The sequence below is a fragment of the Convolutriloba macropyga genome, chromosome 13 (assembly GCF_964194025.1).
Source record: "Convolutriloba macropyga chromosome 13, txConMacr16.3, whole genome shotgun sequence".
In the NCBI taxonomy this organism is placed as follows: domain Eukaryota; kingdom Metazoa; phylum Xenacoelomorpha; order Acoela; family Convolutidae; genus Convolutriloba; species Convolutriloba macropyga.
Window position 1 is genome coordinate 2,576,018 of NC_134480.1, and position 20,732 is coordinate 2,596,749.

Here is a 20,732-nt window from a genome sequence, read left to right on the forward strand (position 1 = left end):
ATCACAAAATTGTTCTGAAAAATTTTTATCATCAGAAACGAAATCAAGGAGCAGTCTTAAGACTTCAAAGCTACTCAATTTTTTTTCGAGTATATGAGGATTTTCCTTGATATTCAATTCTTAGGATGCTAATTTCCTTTAAAAAAATATTCAGTTTGTCTCCGATGTCTCTCTGAAAGACATCTCTATATGTGATTTTTTTGCCAATTTAGTCGAGAACTGCGATTGTAAATGCAGTTGAATATGCTTGCGGCCCCAATGGTTGGTTTAGATGAAAAAATCTTACAAAAAGCTACATTTTCATTTTTGCTCCGAGCATTCATTTTTGGCTCAAAGAAACTTGACATGAAAATTTTTAGTATTATAAAACACAGTCTAATTACACAACGCTTTCAAGAAAAATTTACAAGCAAAGACAATTTATAGTAATTTAGCTGTATAGTAGATCAGTTTTTTTCTACTCAGAAATTTTTCGTTAATTTATGAGCGAAAATGTTAGGAATTTGATTAAAGGATGCTATAATAGATTTTGCAGCTGAAAATTATTCAAATGAGAATACAAAAAGGCTTATAATTCAATCTATCTTGCAGGGGCTAAGATATACTTGCTGTGCGAGAGCGTCTGTTCGTCTAAACTGTAGCACTAAAGTCTTCTACTCACACTCATTGAAATTGTTTTTGATGGGGTTGATGATCTTCCTTCTAGTCAATTTTTTACTTCATATAAAGGGTCCAAAAATTAGGCAACGCTATTTCTTTAAGAATTTATTAATCTGTTATTAAAATCTGTTATTATTCTGTTAAAAAATTAATTAATAAAATTGTAAATACAGGTAATAAATCCTGTCAATTTGAGGATGTAATGAAATGAAAACTTTCGAAGAAAGCGCTTTTCTATTGAGTTTTTGTTATTTTTATCTCAAACATTTATTTCCTGTTTACCTACTGATTTGTGATATATCAAAAAATTGAGTAGTATTTTTTCAAAAAACTAAAAGTGCCTAGAAAATAAATAGCAAAGAAATAGAGAAATAGAAGACTTGATCACCAAATAATTTATCAGGGCTGAAAGATTTTAAAATAACTTCTAAAAGTCAGCAGCTCTTTTTCAAAATTCTCGATTATATATCGGCAGCTACAAAATATTGAGAATCTACCAACGTTAACTCTGATTTTTTTTACTATCCCATACAGCAATTTGTCTAAAGGTTTTTTGAATTTGGTAACGTTTTAATAAAGCAATAATTACCAATACAGCTTTCTTGAACTTGGCATCGTTCTGCTAATATTCTGCTGAGTGATTCAAATGAAAGCAGGTAGTAAGTTGTCTTATTTGTTTTTCCTCCAATGAAAAGCAAAACCTACGGTCAGTTTTTGTGTGATATCCTCATTTTTCGTCACAATCCTTTCAAGAAATTTCTTGTAAAAATTGATTATCTCTGGGTTCATTATTTTTTGCAATAGAGGTTTTCAGCTACAAGACAAAAAGCGAAAGATTTTGGATATACAAAAAAAAGTTCCATTGAGGCTATAGTTTTGCAAATTTGATAGTGTGTTGATTAATTTTCTAGCAAATAAAAAAGATGTTACATAATAGTATTTTAAATTTTACGACCACAGGAAGACAAAAACGCTAGAACTATGTATTAAACTTTTTGATTTTTTGTGTCTTTCTAATGTTTTATTTTAATTTTTTGGTACTTCAAAAATACTGTTTTCTGGAATGCAATCAAATTGGTTCTGTATCTTGGAATAAATTTTAAAAAACCGCATTGTAATGACCCAGAGATCACAAAGAGTGTAAGAACAAAAATTTATTCCACAATTGGCTTCTTTTGTTGGAAGTTGCCACAGAAGTCTTGCTTTTTCCAAAAAATTTCACAATAATATGAAACTCCGAAATTGATATAGTAATCTAAGATTAGCGAATCGCTGTCAATTTTTTTTATTAAAAAAGAAATTTTGTTGGATTCTCAGGCGGAAAAAGTTGAAAGACTAGAATGAAAAGGCAAACAAAATTAGTTTTCTGGGCTTTGGAGTTACAATTGCGATGATGAAAGCAGTAATTAAAAAGAAACAAACTTTAATTTACTCTTCAAAAGTTATGAATTATGCTCGATTAAGTTTTTAATAAAAACTCCAGATTAGAGGATTTGAAACTGATGAATGAATGTATATTATAGAAATTTCTTCTTTATTGACGTAACTTTTTTCTTATTTTCACACATTTATTCTTGCGTTTATATCAGATTTATAAAGAAATAGTTATGCAGGAAAGATCTATAAGTTTTGTAATCTTTAAAATTTTAATCAAATGAAAAAAAGTTTCTCAAATGAAAGAGTTTTGCGCTCTAAAAAAGCAGTTTTTTTCTGCCTCAAAATCTCTATTATTAATATTCATTGCCGGGGGTTTTAACGTTGATTAATAAGCAAGCCAAATTCTATCTTTCTAATCAAACAAAACAAAAATAATTAACAGCGAATCATTTGTTCGATCGTACAGTAATGACTGTTAATGCTCGAAATAAATGTTGCTTTTTAAAATCTCCGTTGTTTACCGACTAGCTAAGACGATTTATCTGAAAAAAAACACTAAATTTGCTCAATGTGGTAAAATATTCTAGGAGAATTATGAAACTTTAAAAAAAACAAATACCGTAAATTTGAATATTCACCAAGTAACTATATCCAAAATAATTCTAATTTTGAAAGTTTTTGTTCAGTTACATTCCATAAATATATGTATTTTTGAAATGATTTTTTTCCCTGACAGCCCAAAAAAATAAAAACAAGTTGCATTTTGATTGTGTCTGAACAAATCAAGAGAACAAATCATTAAAAATGTCAAAAAGTGTTGGTTCTACTGGAGAAAATTATGCAGAAATTGTTTTGGATTTGAAGAAACCTATGTTCGATAATTTATGCTGCGGGACTTCACAGTACTATCAATGAGCATTGGTGAAAACAATGAGGCTCTGTAACGTGCGCTGGAAAATACTGTCTCAATACCTGTCAACTGCAGCTAAAAAAGAACAAACGAATTATTTTTCAAATTAAAATTGAAAACGTTCCAAAATTCAAAAAATGGGTAACACGAGATATAGTCCGAAATCTCGTTGAGCAATTGACAAGTTTTCTCTGTTGTTAACTTGTGTTGAAGTTTGTATCCATTGTAAACTGAATGGAGATTTAGTAAGATATTTTCTTGACGGTAATTTTCTGAGATCACCAGTATTTTTTCATTCAATTTGGAATTGAATGGTTTACAGAGCCAATTAATCTTATTTATGTAAATATGTAAATATGAAATTAATGTTAATTTTTTTGCAACAAGTTAATTAAAATTATAACCATACGATTAAATATACTTGAAACAAAAAATACTTCAAATCATTCAAACAATATAAAGTAATAAACATCAACAAATTTTTTAAAGAATCACATTATAAAATTTTCTTCCGATTGTTTTCTTCCTTAAAATAAAAATAACATTTAAAAACTCCTACGTTACTATTCAAAGGAATTTTTTCATGTTGTGAGAGCAGGAAATCATTCAACGTTTTCTTGAAAATTTTTCCATTTTTTGCCAACCGAGGCCACAGTGGTAACTTATTCCATTTTTGTACGCATTGACGAACAATCGAATTCCTTCCAAAGCTGGTTTTGGCATTCTGTCTAATTTTGAATTGTTTTGTTCGAGTATTTAATGAAGATTCAGATACCCATGAAAATTTTCAGAATTTTCTGGCCCATTATCATAATGAAATTTGATTAGCGACATTTTTGCTATTTTTAGCTCAGCTGGTAGGGTGTTTGTCTGGATTAGCAGATCTCTCCCCTTGTCATACTTTTTGCGTAGAAAACACACTTTTATGCCCCAGTTAATCTGTCGGTTAAGGCGTTTTAGGTTTTTTGCAGATAAATTTTGAAAAAAGATTGCAGAAAATGATAAATGTGAAAGCACAAGTGATTTTAGAAGAAGAATGCGCCCGTTCGGGGGAATTTGATGTTTTATTAAGTAAATTGATCTTATAGCATGAACCATCTTTTTTAAGGTTTTATTCAGCTGCTCATCGAAACTAAGATTTCTGTCAATTTGAATACCAAGATATCTGCAACTTTTTTCTGCTGTGAGAACTTCGTTTTTGTAAAAAAAAAATAGATCCGAAATCAGAATTATCGCGCGAGAAAAAGATTAATTCGGTTTTGTTTGTAATGAAAGTTAGTTTGTTCATCTCTACATTAATGTGCTCAATGTAATTTTCCACGTCTGTTTAAATATGCAACTGCTTGTATATACACGATAGAATTAGTCAAAACCAAATGTCTTTTTTGTTCATCAATTGATTGGAACGGATTGCTATTTGAATTGAAGCCATTACCAGATTAATAAAAACAATAATAATATTTAGGCAATTTTCGCTCTACAACTGTCCAACTTCAAAAAAAACTCTTTTCGACAAGCCATGATTTTTGACGGGCGCTTTCTGCTCAACTGCTCAATTATATCACAAACAAAGAACTTCATTCTTTCGTGCTTTTTTAAAAAAAGAAAGAAAATTTTGTAGCGGAATGGGTTTTGCAAATGCAAATTTGGAATTTTTTTATTTGACACTAAAACGTTTGTTGAAACACGCTCGTTCACGCAATTAATAACCAGAATTCGAATTTGCTAGGTTTTTTTAATCAAAGTTGCGTGATTCTGAAAGAATTACATTGAGTTTCTTTCTTAAATCGAATCAACGCTGTTTTCAATTAACGATAGAGTATCTCCGAACAAACATAGAATGGGAGAAAAATAGTTCCGTTACCCAATCAAGAGAAATAACCTCATTCAGCTATATTTGAAACACAAACTGCAAATATAGATGGAACGAAGTTTAATGAATTAATCATTGTTGATTAAAAAAAAACAACCTAAACTGCTTTCACTCTTCTGTGGTCAATATCTTCAATTTAGCTTGTGCCGATGTAAATGTTTAGACATTTCTACAGCACGAAAGAGTTTTCATGGGCTTTGTTTACACTGTAGCGTTGACAAAACTTTTTGCTTGTCTTTCTTAAATCTTTTTTTTGGTTTTCTCTATCTTGTCACAACTGCAGAACGCAGAAATCATAGCAATATCTACATGATAAGATTTAACATTGAAGAGTATATTTTGAATACAATTTTTTGATGAATGGTAGAACGCGATATTCTTTCAGGGGCTCAGTGTACGTCTTTTTTATTCAGGAATTATAAGAAACATCTTTTTTTTAAAACATTCAAGTTGCTTTAGTCTAGTCATGTTGGGTGCTCATATTTCAAAGGCGCTTGCTTGTTAAGTTTACCTTTAGAAACAAAATTACAGCTATATTTGAGATCCGACCAAATAATCACTCCCTAGTCAAAGACGACAAGATTTTACAGAAGTTAATCCCATTCTTGTTACTCCTCAAAAATGAAGACATATCGCGTTGCTTAGTTTGAACCGTCCCATTGGTCAATTTCCAGTTGTGTCGTCAACTTGAATCGTTTTGGAGTTTAAGTAAATTAAAAAGTAATTTCTAGAAGTTGTAGGCAAACATCCAAGTTAAAATATAAAGCAAAATAAAGGGAAGTTCTTTCGGAAAAATATGCTGAGAACAGAACCTCGCTCTACTAGCCGCGCACGGTCTTTGGCTACAACGAAAAATTGTTTATCTTTACTACTTGATTTCTGCCAAAAAAATGCTTCTTGTTTGTTTAGAGGCTCTATTGATGTAACAGTTATTTCGATTTGTACCGGAAAATGGTCAGATTAGTCTTCTAAATGTCTAATCTTTTGATTAAAAGCATCAAACTTTCATCATTGGCTCGGACTAATTCTAAACAGGATGACTTGGTGGTGTTAAAACTAATGCATTGCTTGAAATTAGCGTCGATACCTTTACAAAACAGTCTTCATAAGAATCAATTGATTGGTATATGTCTCAATCTATCCAGGATAAATTAAAATCACCAGCTATAAGAGTTTTTTGATTAGCGAAAACTGATAGAAGGCAAAAAACAGCATAAATACTGTTGAGATCTATAGAGGCTTCCTTTTGGTGGCTTATAAAAAAGAGCTATTACTGCTGGGTCAGTTTGGTTTAGCTTAATAACTACCAGGGATTCCAGAATTGCATCTGAAAGGTGGCGAATGTCTACTTTAGTAAAGGTGGCGTTGTTCGATACTGCTTAATTTTTTTTGTTCTTTGTTACATTGATGTTTCGATTAGTAGTAGCAAATAAATTGACTGTTTCAAGACAAATAAACTATTTTCAGGCGCTCTTGTAGATTATTTATGCTTCTTGCATTTAGTACGAGCAGCTTGAGCAAGCCTTTTAGTCAGAAGCCGTCATTCTCAGATTCAGGCCCAGGTATGTATTTCTTTTTTTTCTACGCTGGACTTCAAGTCTTAATGCAGGTCCTATTATGAAATACATGTAGCGCCCAGCATTTTTGCCGTCCTTTTTGCGTGCCTCTGATAGCTTCATTGTTTATGAATTCTCTCGTTTCTCTAGGGTAGTCATGGGAGACGACTTTTCTTCTGCAGGAGGCATCTATATTTCTTAAGTTTTTTAAAGAGAGACAGTTTTAGAGATTTGAAGATTTCTTCTCTCTCATTTCTGTCTCGCATTACAATTTTCAAATGTCTATTTCTTCTGATTGTATCTGTTTGGGAGGGAAGTTCGCCCAACCTTATAGCTTTCTGTACTTCAGTTAAATTGCAGCTTAAACCGTTTGTACAAAAACCGGAGAAAAGTTCAATGTCAATTTTTACCATTTCTTGCTGTTCTAGAACTTCTTGGATTATAATTCGAAACTCTGAAGTGTTGTTTACGCCATGCTGGTTCTTCTTTTTTCTTAAATAGCGTAGCTAATTTTGATTCGAAGTTTTTCCGGAGAAGTTTTAATTTGCTCTCAATCTCTTTCTCAATTGTTTTCGGCAGACCCTGTATTGTAGCACAATTTACAATTGTTGCGGCTGCTCAAGAATCTCAGCGGAATCAATATATCACAGCCTGGTTCTCGAGTTTTACTCCGGTCTGTTTCTTCACAGGGTTCGATTGACTAACAATCTCATCGAAACAATTGGTCGCTCGGACGTATTAAGGGAATGTAACTTTAATTTAATTGACTGAAGCTAAGAAATTCCTTAGTGATAATCTATGTTCAATCTCGTGTCGAAATTTGTAAGGCTTCAGCCAGTGTTAGTAATGTTGCTAACTTCCCGTCAACTAAGCTCAAATAACTTAAAACTCGCAAGATCTTAAGATCTAGCAAAACTTATCAAAAAAGACTAAATTGTTGAAGAATCAAAAATTAGTCAATCTGAGAGCCAACTGCTCCAAATAACAGTTTCTAATGGTTTCAATACAATTCGGTTTCACTCTTCAAACTATTGGGTTAAAGTAAATAACCAAAAATTTATCATTTATAAGATCATCGCTACTTGTTTCTCATTGGGTAATAAAGAAAATGATTAAGGTCATTGTTTACATGGTAAATGAAGATTACGGCAATATTTAGTTTTATTGACATAAGCACGGATGTTTTTACAAGGCTCAAAATGCCTCGAATGTACGGTATTTGACCTTTAATGGTCACCTAAAGTATCATAAAATAAACAATTTAAGAAATTTAACATATTATTAAAATATTAAAACATTAAAATACCGAAGATTTCCATCTTTGCACCATATGAATGCTAATAGCCACACTTGTGGGTCTGATGCCATAACATTTGTGAATCCATGAGTAGCTTAGATATAACCATAACAATGTGCCATAACATCGGGTTGCTCAAATTTTCCCTTCCAAATTTCGGGTGTACAAAATTTTGGACACAACTTTGGTATCGCTCACTGGATGGCATGAATGGTGCACATGCGTTCTCTTGTCCTAGCAAGACATGATCCGTTGTGAGTGCCGTCAAATCTTCAGGTTCATCACTTTCTGCTGTAAGGGGTATTGCGTTGAGTGCTTGCTCTACAAGACACATTGTTGTGCTGAGTACCTCGTCGGTAAGGCATCGGTTGTCCAAGATTGCGATCATGATCTTCTTGCAACATTGAACCAGTCTTTTCCAGATTCCACCAATGTTGGGAGCTCCAGGTAGATTGTTTTCCAACCAATCTTTTTCTGTGCTAAGTCACTTTCAATGTTAGCTTTGTCCCACTCGTCCATGACTGCTTTCAGCTCATTGGCTGCTCCAAAAAAAGTTCGTTCCGTTGTCACTGATGATGATGTTCTTGTAGCCAGGTCTTGCAATGAATCTTGTCAATACAGCTAGACGTGACTCGGTGCCCAATGACTGCGCAACTTCGATGTGCACTTCTCTCGTTGATAGGCAAGTGAAGAGGCGGCACCAACTTTTCGTGGTACGTCGCAGGCATTTAAATTCAAAGGGTCCAAAGTAATCGACGACGGTGTGAGTGAATGGAAACACATGTTCGTCAAGTCCTTCCCGGGGTAGATCTGACATCGGTTGATGAATTCGGTTGGCGTTTCTGTGCCTGCCTTTGATACATCACGACTTGGTTTTTCTTAATGCATTTGTTAATCCGACGAACCGGTACTCCTGTTGAAGCATGTTTCTCACATATTCTGTGCCCTCATGTAAGATGTCACGAGGTGCCTTCTCCAACAGAACTTGTACAACTGGAAATTTCTCCGTTTACAAAATTGGGTGTTTTGCATTGTAATCAAGGTTTGAACGCTTCACTATAATCGTTCCATCTTCATCTATGAAGGTTGACAGTTTGGCGATGTCAAATGTTTTAGAGATTTCTCTACTGTTTGCTATCGACTTTGAAACAATCGGGAAGTTTTCGTTCTGAGCAAATCGAAACAGTGTTTGCTCGGCTTGATGAATTTCGTCTGTTTGAAGGGGTCACTTCTGCTTCGTCTTGAACCTCATGCAGTAGGCAGTGAAGTTTCTAATTCTGTTGAAGGTACTGTATTGTCACCACTTGATTAGTCGGTCTCGTTTAGTTTCCGTGGCTACACTAATGGCAACTCTTTCAGCTTCAGCTTCGTTCACTTGGAACTACGGCTTTGGCCACTTTTCTTCATCTGCCTGGAGCCATGCCGGCCCGTTTATCCACCTGGACACCAAAAAGCTTTCGATGGACATCCCTCTTTTGCCAATATCTGCAGGGTTTTTGATGCCTTTGACATGTCTCCATTGATCCATGGAAAAGTTTTCCAGTTTTTCTGCTGCTCTGTTGGCAACAAACACTTGCTGTTTCTTGTGAGCTGACTGTGACCACTGTAAGACTGCAGATGAATCTGTCCAATGATATATTTTATCAATTCTAACATCATGTTCTCCCAATATCTGCTTTCTGAGACGAACTCCGTTTACTGCGGCTTGAAGTTCTAACTTTGGAATCGTCGTGTGTCTGATAGGTGCTTAACGACATTTTCATATCACATAGGTGAGTTTTACCGCTGTTTTGTCTTGCAGATATGCCAAAATGCACATCGCTTCTTCTGACGCGTTTGTAATGAAAATGTGTAGTCTCAAGTTTGTACGTCCGTTTCCGAAATGAAGTCGATTTTTTGACATCGTCTTTTTTTCTCTCAGCTCAGAGTCCCATGCTTGTACCATTGCTGCTCAAATGCTTTTGAGTAGAAACCGCATTCTTATCGTGAAACTTCTTGGAATTCTTGCTCATTGCCAAGAAAGACTATGAGACTGTCTGTGTCTACATTCCAGTTCAGTCCAAGAATTGATGATGGTTATGACTCGGCCTGGAAAGTTTTCACAACTTTCGTTAATCTGTCAACCTCTGGGATTTGTGACTTGACTTCTTCGTCACTCGTTATCCATTTCGTCAAATTGAATCCCCATTTACTGACGATATCTCTGAATTTCTGGTATATTTTGATTGATTCTTGGGTTGTTGTGACTGACTTGAGGGCGTCGTTTATGTAGAAGTTTCGCTGGACAGCTTTGACTTGATTTGCTTTGCCTTTCCCGTTATCTTTCGCCGCTTGATGCAAAGCGTAATTCGCTCAAGTCGGTGAGCTCTTCGCCCCAAAACGTGTCTTTAATACTCGTAGACTTCTATCCTCTGCTCTAGATCTTCTCGCCAGAGAAATTGTGAGTATCGGCTGTCATCGCTTGGGACAGCTGTCATCGCTTGGGAAACATCGCTTCTATGTCGGCTGAAAGTGCTATTTGGTGTTCTCGGAAGCAAAAAACAATTCCGATCAGACTCTGTAAAAGATCTGGTCTAAATAGAAGCTGGTCGTTGAGGGCTACACCGTGGTACTTTGCTGCTGCGTTGCACATTCTTCTAGTTTTTTCGGTTTTGTGAGGGTTGAGGTTAGGATGATGTGGCAAGTACCATTGAATCCTGTCTCTGGTTTTGTTCTTTTCAAACTGTTGGACTTTGCGGACATAACCAGTTTTGACGTCAGTGTCATTGGTTGCCTAATAGCACTTTCTTAACGTATTCTTCTCTTGTTGTTATCATTCTTTTGGATGAACCGTGACATCACAGTTTGAGGCGTAGGATTCGATGTCCCACCATTTACTCCACTGGTTTGCTAACTTGTCCTCTGATACTGAGGTTGATGTCGTAGCAAGAGTTGCTGCTCGTTTTTGCTGGTAGGGGACCACTTAAAGCACATCCTATATTCGATTTCACAGCCCGTGGTGCATTTTTGTCGTCTGACTTCTTGAATTCTAATGGTTGATAGATGTCATAGCAGTCTTGTTCAAGAATTACTTGAACTTCGTTTAGATAGTAGCTCTGGTTTGGCAGGTTCATCAGATGTGGGCAGCAATCTTTCAACCCCTGCAGATCTATAATCTGGTCACTCGACTTCAGTTTCTTATGAACATAGAATGTCACTGTCGTCAGTGATCGAGACTTCTCGTGAGCTCAAACCGCTACCGGTCTTGACATCTTGTGGGCCGTGGACTGCTGCTAGTGACAAAGACGCTTCTCCGCCTTGCAACTGCAGTATAGATACAATTGAGTGAGTTGTCTACGAGTGAGATTGAGGATCACGTTTCACACATTACCAGCACGCTCAGGCTGTGGTTTCAATTCACCAGTTTTATACGCAATACAAGGAGTCCTCCTTTTGTGATCATTGTTGCTACTGCTGTCGTAGCATCTGAGGCACCTGATGTAGCCCCCCGTCTTTGAGAAGTTGCTGTGCAAAAGCTTGTCGTGTCGTCGTTCACAATTGGGCACACTGTAGGTTCTACTTTTGCAATACTTCGACCGATGGCCGGGTCTCAGTTGAAACAACCTGAGTTTGTGCACATGTTCCATTTATTCATTCAGCTCAATTGATTTGAATTTCTTGCAACTCCAGATAGCGTACTATCCATCTTTGAACGGACATTTTGAATTCTTTAGTTTTGTAGAATCATCAGCGTTGGATGCGAAAGTTTTTGTTTTTGGTTATCGCGGTTTTCAAACATGGAGTTGGTCTGGGATAACAAGTCTTCATGTATGAAAGCAGTTGACTCTAACTAGCCGTTGGAGACAATCAAGTCCGCTGCTAGTAGTTGATGATCCTGTAGATGTCATAGCCGCTGCTCCTTAAGCTGAGGGAAAAGTTTTTTGGTTGATGAACTCAGAACTACCTCCGATCCCAGATCAATTTGAAATCCGGTTTGAGTTAAAACCTTAATTGTGTTTGTGACTACATTTGAAAATCGATCAATGTTTCTGGAATCATCGTTTCTAACTGGCGGATGTGTGTATATCTTCTTGAGTTGAGATTCAACAATGACTCACGGTCTGCCAAACTTTTTGCACAAAAAGTCCTAGGCTTAATATTTAGTCTGTGAGCTGAAACCCATCCAGAAATTGCGATTTTTGCCTGACCAGTGAGACTAATCTTCAGATAATGCATCTTCTCAATATCGCTCAGCCACTTTTGATGCACAATGAAATCGAAAACTTCTGCCCACTCGGTCCACTCCAAGGGAGTCTCAGCCCACTCCAAGGCCACTGCTTGGGTATTTGGCTTCTCTGCCTGTTTTGGAACGCTGACGGTCCTTGTCGCTGGAACGTCGTCTTGGGCAACAGCCTCTGTAGTTGTGTTACCCTAAATGATTTAGGGATTTCAGGTTTCTTGAGAATACTCGAATCTTGCAGTTGCGTTTAGAATAATTGCGAGTTTGGTGAAACTGGGTTGCCTTCTGTTTCCTTGTGTAGCAGAATGCCCCAAAGCAACCTCGACGTTCTCCTCTTGGTTTTCTATTGCTCAATTGTTCTTATCAATTATAATTTCAATTGGGTCTTTATCACCAATCGATGTGGCTGCCACTAAGGACGTTTGGTTCCCACAATCCTTGCTGCGCCCGTACAGTTTGATCAGGTATAGATAGTAACTCCTGCTATTGCTGAGATCCACAAACAATTTAGTGCAGTCTTCTTGTTTTATTGTTGGAATCATTTCTGCGTAATTCTCATCAAGTTTTTTTCTTAGCTCTTCCATTTGATTACCTACTGTCTAATTTTTGGAGTCTTTTAAGTTTTGTGCCCTCAACTTCATTTCCAAATATGACAGTTCTTTTGAATTTATTTTAGTAGCTTCTACTAATTTGTATGCTCGTAGTATATTTTGCGACAGTCGACGAATTTTCCGCTCTACGGAAAAGTTCAATGTCTTGGAGAAAGGGTACCTTTTCAAATACCTATCGCAAAACTTTACTCTTTTCTTCTAAGATACGCTTGGTAGCACTGTGGAAATCTTCGAAATACTTTGGTTTTAATAGTAACCTCTGCTGTTTTCTGTTTTCTTTAAGTTTATCGTAAGTTTTGAAGAAGCATTGATATGCTTTATCTGCACATACTGTTTTCTTCTGAGCCAAGTGACTTTCCACATCAGCAAAATGTCCGTCAAATGTTTTGAGCAGTTGATTTTGCTAACTTTCTATTCTCTCGAGTTGGCCTGACATCTTGTAGTCAGCCGTTTTTCAATCTCTATCAGGGTTCTTTCCTGGAGCTGTAAAGATTTCGTTCTGGTCCACCAAATTGAATCAAAGATTCGTCGCTGTTCGTTTTGTGGTCGGGTTTGGCGGATCAAATGTTCTGGCTGCTCAAGAATCTCATCAAAACCGAAACATCACAGCCTGGTTCTCGAATTTTACGTGGGTTTGGTTCTTCACAAGTTTCGACTGACTAACATTCTTGTCGAAACAATTGGTCGCTCGGACCTATTAAAGGAATGTAACCTTAATTTAATTGACTGAAGCTAAGAAAATTCTTAGTGATAATCTAAGTTCAATCTCGTGCCAAAAATTTAAAGGGCTTCAGCCAGTGTTACTAATGTTGCTAACTTCCCGACAAGTCAGCTCAAATAACTTAAAACTCGCAAGATCTTAAGATCTAGCAAAACTTAGCAAAAAAGACTAAAAGTGTTAATGAATCAAATTTTAGTCAATCTGAGAGCCAACTGCTCTGTATAACAGTTTCTAATGATTCTCAATACAATTCGGTTTCACTATTCAAACAATTGGGTTAAAATAAATAATCAAAAATTTATCATTTTTTTAATCATCGCTACTTGTTTCTGATTGGGTAATCAAGAAAGTGATTTAGTTCAATGTTTACATAGTAAATGTCAAATTATGTCAATATTTAGTTTTATTGACATAAGCACGTGTGGTTATTACGTGGCTCTAAATGACTCGAATGTTCGGTATTTGACCTTTAATAGTCACATAAAGTGTCATAAAATCAACAATTTTCGAACTTTAACAATAAACGACAAAAATATCGAAAGATGCCAATTTTGCATCATATAAGTGCTAATAGCCACACTTGTGGTTCTGATGCCGTAACGTTTGTTGGGTCCATGAGTAGCTTAGAGGTATCTTTGACCATGTGTCTTAACCTTGGGTTGCTCAGGTTTTCCCTTCCAAAAATCTGGGGTTGTACAAAATTTCGGTCCCATTTGTAAAAACTTTCAGTTTTGACCATTTTTGAGTTCTGCCAAATTCTCAGTTTTTTCAGTTTCAAACCTTATTTCCTGCTGTCAGATGGCATTTGTAGCTGCTTTGAAGTGGCGCCTACATCGTCGGCCCTGTTTTCGATCTCAGAAACACCATCGTAGAATACGTGCAGCAATACCAGAACACATTCCAGAATGATACCAAGTGCCACACGCAAAACATGAAAGACATGAGTCCCTACTTTTCCTTTTAGTTTTGTGTCATGGATACTTAGTAGATTGATTTTTCGAGCGTGTGCTTTCAGGCATTGTTGCAAGTACAAATGCTCAAACCTGGCCTCCCCAACAAAAAAGGATCTAGAAGGCTCAGTATGAACACAGAGTACTTGCCTGGTGTTTCTTTTTTGTCGTTGCTTCTTTGAGGGCTCGTCTCGTTCTTATTGGGTTTCTGTCTAAGCTTCTTGATTTGCTAGGGAACAAAAATGTCTAGTTCAGCTCTTCTCTTCCAAACCACAAACAACAAACAAGCTTCCGATTTGACTGACGGATGGAGTTCTTTTGAATCGTTAATTAAAGTGGCGTTCTTTCTATTTCGGTGTGAGATGGTTTGCTTGAATGCTCCGATAACTTCGATTCCAGTTGACCTCGGCTGGCCGAGATTCAAAACGTTGAATATATACAATGGCTTCGATACGGGTTTTGTACTTTCGGAGAATTGATAATTCTTATTAGGACAGGCTTCTGTTTTGTTGAGGTGTTTGCGTATTATTAAAAACGTCGTGCCAAATTACTTACTTTTTCTTTCTTTCAAGGGCAACTCCTGCGTCTCTTTAGGATTGGAAAACTTTGTGTTTGCTTGGGTTTCTTGTATTGAAGCTCAAACCACCAAGATGATGGAAGCTTCCGAATAGTGGCCTTGATATGGGAGTCCTTGAATTGTTTTTCTCAGTTAACTTGCACCAATGATATAAACCGTTTCATGAACATACAATGCCGGATACTGAAATCCTCTCTGATAAGAGGCTACCTAATTCCAGTTGTCCGGACTTTTGATCAATTCACTATTTAATAAGAAGTTCTTCCCTCCGAGTTGACTGATAAAGTATGTTTTGTTTCTCTTCGGTAGGGTTTGTCCTCAACTAGAAGAACTAAATGTAACGAATTATAGAGAGCTCAACGAGAATGACTATTTGTTCCAGGCCATAGTTTTTGATGTGCAAGGAGCTTGCGGAACCGCAACCAAACTTTTTCAAATCTTTTTTCAGAATTGTCATCTCAGACAAATGTAAATACATATTCATTTTATCTTTTAACAATTTGTAAAACAGTTTTAACCTGACGATGAACGTAAAGTTCGAAAACGTTTGTTTTAAGTATTGGAAGTAAATTTAATTTGACAAATTGGTTTCTTTTACATTATTTACTTTGTCAAATATTTTGAAAACAAGGCCTATAGAGGGGCTCATTACATAATACTTTGAGAAGTTTTCACTGTTTTAGTGTTTTAGCGAGTATGAATTTTATAGATTTACCGAGATGGTGCATATTTTGGCTGCAAGTTCGCTTCATCACGCCGTAAATAGTCTCCCATATTCAAGCAAGAAACAGTTTTTAGGGAAAGTAACATCAGTTCCCGGATTCTCCTTCAACAGAAATTCCAGAAATTGGTTCAAGAACGCGAGAAATCTCCTTCAGAAGGGTCATCTGAGCAAGAGGAAGGACTTGGTAGTGTGGCACGACCTGATAAACAACACAATCTCACGTCACAAGTCAAACAACTACCAACCCTGCAGCGTGCCGGAGTTGACATCGTTTCTTAGAACGAACAAAGACCGCTTCTGTGCTATTGTGTACTGTCGACGTATAGGCACAGAGGATATTTTTCAGGAGCTGCTGAAGTCCGAGGTACTGGTGCTAAGCGTAACCAAGCACCTGATTTCGAAGAGAAAAAGGAAGACGCAGCCAGGGAAGTATTCTCAGCTGCATCAGGAAGCTGGGCTGGAGATTAAGACCTTGGAGACAGTATTACGCCATCAAAACAATTTAAGAGGGCTGCTCAAGAAAGGAAAAGGCAAGAACTTGGGCAAAAGGCAGAGGAAAGTGAGAGCCAAGGCAAGGAAGGTGCAACAGACACAGACTGAGGAGGAGCTCCTGAACAATCGGGCTTCATTGCCCCCTGTCCTTGAGCTTCTTTGAGGTATGTGGTTGCTGCTACCGAAGACGTGGCTCAGGTATATTTTGAAACAATACAGAGGCAACCTCACTCAAAACTTCGCAAGCAAATTGAAGAAACTATGCGAATTGCAAGTAGTTTTTACAACGCGAAAATTAAGATCGTGCCTCCCCACCCTGAAATCATCCTTTGATAGAGATCTGAAATCCCACGTGGTATATGAAATTAAATGTAATGGATGCGGATCCATCTATGTTGGGCAAACAAGCCGGCATGTTACCACAAGGATAACAGAACATCAAAAGAAGGATTCACAGGTGGGTCAACATCTAGTTGAATGTCGTGGCGCCACGAATGACATTGAATGGAGAATTCTGGACGCCTGTCGGTCAGTAGAAAAACTAATGATCATCGAAGCTATATATATCAGCAAGCTGAAGCCGGCACTAAACACACGCGACGAATATAGGGGGAGGGAACTCACGCTAAAATATTAGTTCAAATCATAATTTTGACTAAATGAGAATGCATAGGGCAAAAAACATTTTGTGCATGACAAAACGAAATTTGCAAAACCTCCACAAGAGGGATACTTATGGTTAGGGCAAATTCGGAATAACCCTAAAAATACAAGAACATGGACAAAATCGAAAAATCCGGAATAGGAATGTTTTTAAGTAAATTGATAACAGATGTAAATATGTGTTGTAAATAGGCTAAATATTGTATATAAGGAAAAATTTTCGATTGAATTTTTTAGAATGTTTCCTAGAATTGTTTTAATTGTCATCTCAGACAAATGTAAATACATATTCATTTTATCTTTTAACAATTTGTAAAACAGTTTTAACCTGACGATGAACGTAAAGTTCGAAAACGTTTGTTTTAAGTATTGGAAGTAATTTTAATTTGACAAATTGGTTTCTTTTACATTACTTTACTTTACTTTACTTCTAGTTGAACCTCAACCAAACTTTTCAAGATCTTGGGAAACTGCTCTGCGATTTTGACGACGAGCCGTTGCCTTTCTTAAACAATGAAGATTGTTGGCATTCCAGGTTTCAAGCACGGTCTATGTGTTGGGAACAGTAAATTTCAAAACAAATTTTGACGAGATTTTCTATTTATAACTTTTTTAGCTATTTTAATTCAAGTTGAATGCAGCTTGAGTAATGAGTTTGCAATTCTCACCTCTTTAAAATGAACTCATTGTCATTGTTACTGGGCATTACATTTAAGTTTATACTTCAGACTTATGGTGGAAAACAAACAGTATCTGTTGATTGTTGTATCAGTTCAATCAGGTATTCATTAGTCTTCGCTTTTTGTGCCATTTGAGAGTAATCAGTAAACTAATTTTTTTCAGGTCGTTTTTTCCCTAAGCGCAACCGTTGGAAAGTTAGTGTCGAAGCCAAGTTCGACGGCGAGCATTTATCAACAGACCCAGTAGAGCATGTAGACTGTCCTGAAATTGGGACCGAGTTGGCATGGGAGATAGACAAGAAGTCTTTTCGACAGCACAGGTTGGTTATAGCAGTCTAGTATAATTGTAGTGAAAGATTTAATTTGACATCGAATTTTTGGTTTTAGGCTCAATCGGACTCCCATCAAGCTTCAAGTGTTTGCTGTTGATATTAGCTCGCAACAAAAAGAATACATTGGGCTGGTGATGATAGACTTGAAGAAAGCAGACCAGAAACCTATGGTTGGTACTTTTCGAGCTTGAAATTGAATTCAGCAATCTCTATTTACTCCAAATAATTATTTAGCAATCACAATGGTACCCTCTTCTGAACTGCTCCTACACAAATTCGAGGCCCGAGATAAAAGTTGGAATTATGCTTGAGAATGAGAAAATACCTCAGGGCATGCCGAAACCGGTCGAGAAAAACACAGCAGCAAATAAAAATTCAGGTTAGAAGTAATCAATTAACTCCGTCCCTCACCTTCTCTTCAATGTTAAAAGTAGCCGAGGAAGCATACAAATATCACGAGGAATTAGACATTTAAAATATCAACAACGAATTTTGGAAATTGAAAAAGTAGTTTCCGCTCGTGTTTTCTGGCATGGGAGGCGCAGGGCCCTCTACAACACGGACTGTAAAGCAACAAAAATCTCAGAAAGAAAATACGACACATACTCGGACGCGGTATTGTATAATCGGACAAAGATAAGTTTCGCACTCCTACGCTGCGCAATTCTGTCTCAGAGGCTGCCATGGTACTAAATGTGTAACTGAGGTTGGTCAAGTATAGCACGCTGATGCGTCACTGATGATGATGCTCGACAAATTTTAAGCATGTTGCTTTAGATGAATATTTGGCAACAGATTTTCGTATGTCGAGTTACTTATTAAATAGAACAAACTCTGTGATTTCAGATCATTTGAAGCTAGGAACTATATCAATGAGACCACCGGGACCAGTTATTGGTTCCAACGGTTTGTTTCTATCTTTCAAGCCCCGTCCGTTCCTAGCTTGGACGGGTGAAAAAAGAAGACTGAATGCGATTTCATATCTTTAAAACTTCCAAGACCAGAAACATAATTTTTGCAGATTCCCAATTGAAACATCTCCGATTTCCGAATTTTAACATCCTATCACTTCCAGGAGCGCAAATTCGACATCTATCAGAATTCTTACCTGAAAAAAGGCAATACGACAATATAGTTTTATTCATTGGTGGAAACGACATCTTCACTGGCTCAACACCATCGAACAAAGAACCAGAAGAAACAGCAGAAGAACTTGCCTTACTAGCCGAAGAACTTGTGCCTCTTGCAACAGAGAAAGTATTTGTACTTGACATCCCTTCACGAGGAAGCGACAGCGCGAGTAAAAAGAAGGCCAAAGCAAGAAACGAGTTCATCAACAAAAAAAGAGTAAAAAGTGGGAATACAGATGCATCACTGAAGAAGTTTAATCCCCGGAACTACACCTGAGTAACGACGCCGTCCACCTCAACGGGAAGGCCCTTGGATGAATCTGCTCCATATTAAAGAACAAAATCCTACGCACAAATTTCAGCGCAAACAAGAAAGACCATCCAAAGGAATACCACTGTGCTAGGAACTGCGAGTGTGGTTCGTACAACCCCACGATTTACCAACGGTACCAGTAATTGGTTCCAAAGGTAAATAAGTTTTTCTTTCTCCAATTTATTAGTTCCACCCGTTTAAACTTCGAATTTTTCTGTAAATCACACACAACGAAATGAGTTCCAAAACATCTGGTAAACAAATTCAATTAGAGGCTATGAGTATTCAATGTGAAACCTGTTCTAAGCCAATTGGTAAAAAAGAGGCAATCTTCCGTTGCGTATGTTGTGCCGCAATCATGCACATGTCCCCAAGCTGCAGAAAATTTAGCAACGAAATAATAAATGCACTTCAACAGGTCAAACAAAACGTTCTGCTTCTATGCAACGCTTGCGTACAGCAGAACAAACGTGATGTGATTCTGGACATCATAAAAAGTCCACCACAAAAACAGTACAATCTAAAAATAAAAGACGACATTCAAACCACAATCAAAGAATTTATAAGCAGCAAAATGAATGCTAGAACTGCAAATGACCTGGCAATCAGAATAAGAGGAATTGATGAAAGTAAGAAAGAAACCGCTCGTGAAAGAGCTGAAGAAGATATACAAGAAATACAGTCAATCCTCAAATTCCTCTAGCTAGACTACCAAATTATGGACTGCAGGCGCATGGGTGTTTTCAAAGATGGAAGGCATCGTATCATTCTTGCAACCATACCATGAGTGTATGACAAACGCATCTTACTACTCTCACTCTCAAGATTGAAACGATATAGCAACAGTGTAAAAACAGTGTACATTAGCAAAGATTACTCCCTGCAAGAAGAAGAGCAACGGAATAACTGTCTGAAAAAGCGAAAAGACTTAATAGACGCAGGTTTCCCCAGAAAAAACTTGAAAGTAATGAATCTGACATTATACGAAAAACAAGATGAAAATTGGGTCGAGTACACAGACAATGCTCGGTATTCAACCTGACTCAAAAAAAATATAGACAAAAAACAAGAGGTATCAATTCTAACGTTCAATTTATATAGTTTCATTGATCTACCACGAAGATTTGCATTTGCAAACGCTATTATCCCCTACAATCCAGACATTCTTTGCCTAACCGAAATATGGCTCACAGAAGAAGTTCCAAACGAAGCACTCTTTCTCAAAAATAATGTCATTCACAGAAATGACAGAACTTCAAAATGCGGTGTCTCAAAACATGGAGGTGTTCTAGTGGCGGTAAAAGACAACATTCAATCTAAAGAATTGTTCGTTAAGAACACATGTGAGGATTGCCTAATCGTAAAAATTAACACTAAAAATGACTCAATCCTAATCGTCTGCATTTACAACCCACCTAAAGGCAGCCCATACAGATGGTGCAAGCAGAAGTTTGAAGACCTCACACAAACGCTAAAGTTTTTAGAGAAGAAAACAAAGCCAAAATCAATCATCATTACAGGAGATCTCAACTTCTCAAGCACTGACTGGAAACAAATGTCGTCACCAGATGAACTTGACAACACCTGGCTCAACTATTTCATAGATGAAAATCTTCGAACAAATGCTAAACTTCACTGAACTTTTGG

The 20,732-nt window shown here is 36.9% G+C and overlaps 2 protein-coding genes across 2 annotated transcripts in view; both read left to right on the forward strand.

The window, feature by feature from the left end:
• LOC142351748 (WD repeat-containing protein 19-like) overlaps positions 1–20,732 on the forward strand; it is a 378,166-nt gene that overhangs the window by 8,056 nt on the left and 349,378 nt on the right. The window lies entirely within an intron of this gene.
• The window catches only part of LOC142351567 (centrosomal protein of 120 kDa-like), a 30,381-nt gene continuing 26,957 nt past the window's right edge, over positions 17,309–20,732 (forward strand). The window contains exons 1-4 of the mRNA XM_075403659.1: positions 17,309–17,411; positions 17,474–17,630; positions 17,698–17,812; positions 17,877–18,021. Coding sequence (XP_075259774.1) covers positions 17,363–17,411; positions 17,474–17,630; positions 17,698–17,812; positions 17,877–18,021 — 466 coding nt within the window. The 5' untranslated portion in view covers positions 17,309–17,362. The remainder of the gene's footprint in view (positions 17,412–17,473; positions 17,631–17,697; positions 17,813–17,876; positions 18,022–20,732) is intronic.